The 6,025-nt window shown below is 34.5% G+C and overlaps 1 protein-coding gene across 1 annotated transcript; it reads left to right on the top strand.

Annotated features, from left to right (window-relative positions):
- Positions 1-266: 266 nt before the first annotated feature.
- LOC107876996 (PTI1-like tyrosine-protein kinase At3g15890) lies at positions 267-5,788 on the top strand. Its single transcript, XM_016723794.2, has 4 exons — positions 267-313; positions 1,070-1,220; positions 2,238-2,500; positions 5,023-5,788. Exons 1-4 carry the CDS (start codon positions 267-269, stop codon positions 5,711-5,713), a joined length of 1,152 nt encoding a protein of 383 aa, XP_016579280.1. The 3' UTR covers positions 5,714-5,788.
- Positions 5,789-6,025: the final 237 nt, after the last annotated feature.

The raw sequence follows: 6,025 nt of genomic DNA, 5'->3' as shown, positions 1-6,025 counted from the left end.
ACTATAGATCTGCCTCTGAGTAAATGAATTTTACTTTCTATTTGAAAAAGATATTAAAAAATATGATGAAATTGCTATTAAATATTTGACATACGTATTATTGACATAAATTAAGCCGGCAGAGGACGGCAGTATTATTAAATTAGCTTATCAAAGTGACAAATTATTAAAATGTCATTTTTTTTTGTTTAAATAGGAGTTCACCAAATTAAAATTTCTCAATTGAACTTTAGTTTAATTTGTGTTAAATTAATTACTTAGAAGATATGGGATCATCTTTCAGTTGCTGTGGTGATGAAAAAGTTGATGAAGGGTATGTGCACTAACCAAAAACTATTTTTATTTTAATTTTTTTTAAAGAGGATTCAAGATTTTAAATTTAAAAAGTAATCTATTATGTCTACGTATATTTTTATATATTTTTTTAGATATACGTAATTCGAGCAAACAATTATCATTGTGTCAAAAGTTATGACACATATAAGGGACGTAACTTTATGTCTTAATTAAACCTACCATGCAAGCGTCACATTGGATTACGACTCCGACCTCGGCTACCGCAGTCCCCTTTTGGTTTGGGTCATAGGCAGGATGTTAACGTTACACAACAGTAGAGTACTAAAAACACAATGGACATTTGCTCGTCAAAAATGTTTCCGACGAATTTTATATATATATATTTTTTAGATATACATAATTCGAGCAAACACCCATCATTCAGGGGCGGAGCTACCCTTGGGCTAGGCCCGAATCCTCTTCAGTGGAAAATTATGTTATATATACATGGTTAAAATTATTATATATATATATATAGTAGATATTGAACCTCCTTCGATTAATTCGTACGTCACTTATAAACCCCCTTAGTGAAAATTCTGGCTCCACCGCTGCATCATTATGCCAAAAGTTACGGGACATATAAGGACGCAACTTTATGTCTTAATTAAACCTACGTACCATGCAAGCGTCACATTCGATTATGACTCCGATCTGGACTACCTCAGTCCCTTTTTGAATCTCGTAATAAGCAGGATGTTGACATTACACAACAATATGCATTTTTTTGTAGGCAAAACAATGGGGTAGTTGGTGAAAATTCTTGGAGAATATTCACATACAAAGAGTTATATGCAGCAACAAATGGTTTTAATGAAGATAACAAGCTTGGAGAAGGTGGTTTTGGAAGTGTCTACTGGGGTAAAACTTCTGATGGTCTTCAGGTAATTAATTAATTTTTCATACGATGTTGGATATTCATTTTAGTGACTCGACTAATTTGAATTTGTTCCATATAAAGCCCATTAAAAACAAATAATTATATTTCAAATAATCGTATGAACGATTTGATATGTGCCATAAGGCCCCTGAACTATAGTCAAAGTTGTTATAACACATCTTAATTTTACAGGGTCCTATTGCCTCCTTAAACTCAATTTTACTGTATTATTGTCCACAGCTTGTGTTTACATGACACCTTTTACGACACACCTTGATTGTAAGTTTTTTTAGTTCACACTAGTGCAAAAAGTGGACAATAATACAGTAAAATTGAGTTTAGAGAAGTAACAGGATCTCCGTGAAGTTAAGGTGTGTCGTAGCAACTTTGACTATAGTTCATGCGTTATCTCTTGATATGTTAAAAATATCTCAACAATTTTTACTTAGATAAATCAACTTTTATTGTACCTAAGAATCATGATGATGGGTGGCCTTCGAACAACGATAACATTGTCTTCATATAGCCAAGTCACGAGTTCAAGCCGTGGCATTTATCATTGATGTTTGCATTAGGGTAGGATCCCTACATCACGTCCCCATGGGGTGTGGCCCTGCCGAGGACCCTGCATGAAAGCGGACGATGCATAGTGTACCATGCCGGGGCGGAGCTACACTTGGGATAAGGGGTTCATCCAAATCCCCTTCGACGAAAAATTCTACTACTATATATACATGGTTAAAATTACTTTTTTTGTATATATAGTAGATGTCAAACCCCGTTTGGTTAGTTCGTATGTTCACTTCTGAACCCCCTCGGTGAAAATCCTAGCTCCGCCACTGAGTGCACCGTGCGTAAGACCATCTTTTATATCAAAAAGTGGATTTATCGGTGCACTAAGTTCTCGCTACGTGATCGATCCAGTAACACATCAAACCGTATCGTGTCTACTGTATATGATTTTACCTTGCATTTCTGCCAGAGGTTAAACTAAATTATACTTAATATTTTGATATTGTAGATAGCAGTAAAGAAACTAAAGTCAATGAATTCAAAAGCAGAAATGGAATTTGCTGTGGAAGTTGAAGTTCTTGGAAGAGTTAGACACAAGAATTTGTTAGGACTAAGAGGTTATTGTGCTGGAAATGAACAAAGATTAATTGTGTATGATTACATGCCAAATTTGAGTTTACTATCACATATACATGGTCATTTATCAAGAGAAGTTCAATTGGATTGGAAAAAAAGAATGAAAATTGCTATTGGCTCTGCTGAAGGACTCTTGTAAGTTTCTTTATCTATAACTACTCCTTTCAATAATGCTTATCAACAACTAACATATTCAGTGCATTCCGATATAATGGGGTCCGGGGAGGATAGAGTGTACGCAGCTCATACCGGTACCTCCAAAGAAGTAGAGAGGTTGTTTCTGGTAGAGCCCCCGACTCGTTTCAATAGGGTTTAGGGAGGGTAGAGTGTACGCAGTCCATACCGCTAACTCGAAAAAAGTAGAGAGGCTATTTCCAATAGACCCCCGACTTGTTTCAATACTTATCAACAACAACATACCTCAGTGTATTTCGACATAGTGGGGTATGGGGAGGGTAGAGTGTATGCAGTCCATATCACTAACTCGAAAAAAGTAGAGAGGCTGTTTCCGATAGACCCCCGACTCGTTTCAATACTTATCAATAACAACATACCCAGTGTATTCCGATTTAGTGGGGTCTGGGGAGGGTAGAGTGTACGCAGTTCATACCGCTAACTCGAAAAAAGTAGAGAGGTTGTTTTCGATAGACCTCCGACTCGTTTCAATACTTATCAACAACAACATACCTCGGTGTATTTCGACATAGTGGGGTATGGGGAGGGTAGAGTGTACGCAGACCATACCGGTACCTCCGAAGAAGTAAAGAAGTTTCTGATAGACCCCCGGCTCCTTTCAATAGTACTTATATCAACTAAAAGAGAGTAAAACGCCTAGTACCCTCTAATCTATGACTAAATTTGCTACTACATGCATGCTCCAACTTCACGGGGGTCTTATTACACCCCTGGACTGGGGGGTCTTATTACACCCTTGGACTGAATTTTAGCATATTTTTGTCATGCTTTTAGTTGATGTGGTACATTTTGTCAACCTTTTTAGCTGACGTGAGTCCCATTTTATGTAATAAATGTGTCACATCAGCATAAAAGGGTGACAAATATACACTAAAATTGAGTTCAAAAGAGTAATAGAACCCTCAGTGAAGTTGACGTGTATGGTAACAACTTTGACCATAGTTCGGGGGTATTGGATGCTTATCAGCTAAAAAAGAGTAAAGCATCTAGTACCACTGAACTATGACTAAATTTTCTACGACATGCTCCAACTTCATGAGGTCTTATTACCGCTGAACTAAATTTTAGCGTATTTTTGTCAATCTTTTTAGGTCCGTAGAACCTTTGATGTAGGCTCCATTTTATGTAATAAAGGTATCACGTCAGCATAAAAGGGTGACAAAAATACACTAAATTGATTTCAGTGGGTAATAGAACCCTCAGTGAAGTTGAAGTGTGTCGTAGCAACTTTGATCATAATTCGGGGATACTGAATGTTTATCTCCCTAAAAAAAAATTAGTGACAAACAACTTCTGTCATTAAGCAATAAAAATATTTCACTAATTCTATTTAACTTAACGATAGATTATCAAAATACATTTTTGTTAGTTGTTGACTATTTAAAGATGAATCCAACAACTTCTTGTTCTTTTTTATTAGTTATTCCCACCATCCTAACTTATATTAATAAGTTTGTCCCATGAGAATGTCATACCATCTTATTAGAAATAAATTAACTTATAAGTTTTTTATTTAGAGATTAAGTTATATACATCGTCAGTGTAAAAAAATATTTATTGCAGTAGGTAACTTGACTTCTTTTCAAGATTACGAGTAATCTCGTTTTCTAAAGAGACTTACATTTAGATATTCTTTAGGTGAATTGATTTATATGGTGTAAACTCTTTGATTTTACCTTAATGGAATGATTTATGGTCAAATAAATATCCACGACTTGTTTTAAGCCACTATTTCGAGTCTTTTTTCTTTACGACTCTGTCTAATCAAACACCATCATGTAATTGAGCCGGACGGGGTAACATTTTGCATACAAATTTACCTATAATTATCGTATAAGTGATGCGATTGTGTAAATATTTAATTTTAACACCGTCAATGCGTAACACTTCAACTCTTGACTCAAATAGCCACAACACATACTCACATATGTATGATTTATACTGACGGTGTAAATTACTTAAACTTTTCAATTTTACTTTAATGGGATAATTTATAATCAAATAAATATCCACAACTTATTTTAAGCCACTATTTTAAGTCCTTTTTTTTCATTCTGACTCTGCCTAGTCAAATACCACCATATAATTGGACCAAACGAGGTAACATTTTGCATAGAAATTTACGTATAATTATCTTACAAGTGATGTAATTGCACAAATATTTAGGTATTTGCATCATGCAACACTATCAGTCGATGCATAAAATTTAAACTCTGGCTCAAATAATCATAACAAATGCTCACATATGTATATTTTTATCATAACAAATGCTCACATGTGTATATTTTTATCATAACAAATGCTCATACATATGTATATTTTTGGTTATTTAGGTATTTGCATATAATGTAACACTGTCGGTGCATAAAACTTAAACTCTAGTTCAAATAATCATAACAAATGCTCACATATGTATATTTTTATCATAACAAATGCTCACATGTGTATTTTTGTTTATTTAGGTATTTGCATCAGGAAGTTACACCCCATATAATTCACAGAGACATCAAAGCTAGTAATGTGTTACTTGATTCAAATTATGAACCACTTGTTGCTGATTTTGGATTTGCAAAATTAATACCAGAAGGTGTTAGTCACATGACGACACGTGTCAAAGGTACATTGGGTTATTTAGCACCAGAATATGCTATGTGGGGTAAAGTATCTGAAAGTTGCGACGTTTATAGCTATGGCATTCTTTTGCTTGAATTAATTACTGGTAAAAAACCAATTGAAAGACTTCCAAATGGTGTTAAAAGGACAATTACACAATGGATGGAACCAATTATAGCTAAAGAAAGATTTAAAGATCTTGTTGATCCTAAGTTAAAGGGTAATTTCGACGAAATTCAATTGAAACAAACGATTCGCGTAGCAGCATTGTGTGTTCAGAACGAGCCTGATAAACGACCAACGATGAAAGAAGTTGTGTGTATTTTGAAAGGGGGAGAGGCAAATCATCTTGGGGATTTGAGGATTCAAAGTGTTAAATATGGTGATGATTTAATGGCAATGGATCAAAATTGTGATCAAGAAGATAATTATGAAATTAGTAATAGTGATCAAGGTAATGAAAGTAGTGTTTATGGTGTATTTGGTGCTATGCAAATGCAAAAAATGCAAGATACTTATAAGCATTATGGAGAGAAATAATTGGTCGAGGCACACATAAACTGACTCGAACAAGAAATTTAGCTATACAATGTTTTGGTTTATATTTGTAATGACATTGCAATGTTGTAATGTTTTTTATGTATTCTTTTATTTAGAGAATGGAACTATGAGAATGTTGCTAGTACAACATAATGTATCCTAAATTTTTATTTCATTTTCTTTTATTTATTCCGCCACAACTCTGGTTGGTGAAGACGGTGTCTGTTTAAGAAAGAATGGAGACAAAAAAGAATGTGTTCGATCGAACCCGTAGTTACTCCTGATTGTTCCAGAGTTATCAGGTCTCTGCAA

Source organism: Capsicum annuum, chromosome 7, assembly GCF_002878395.1.
Source record: "Capsicum annuum cultivar UCD-10X-F1 chromosome 7, UCD10Xv1.1, whole genome shotgun sequence".
Classification (NCBI taxonomy): domain Eukaryota; kingdom Viridiplantae; phylum Streptophyta; class Magnoliopsida; order Solanales; family Solanaceae; genus Capsicum; species Capsicum annuum.
Note: the sequence above shows the minus strand (reverse complement) of the source record. Positions and strands in the feature narration are given on the sequence as shown.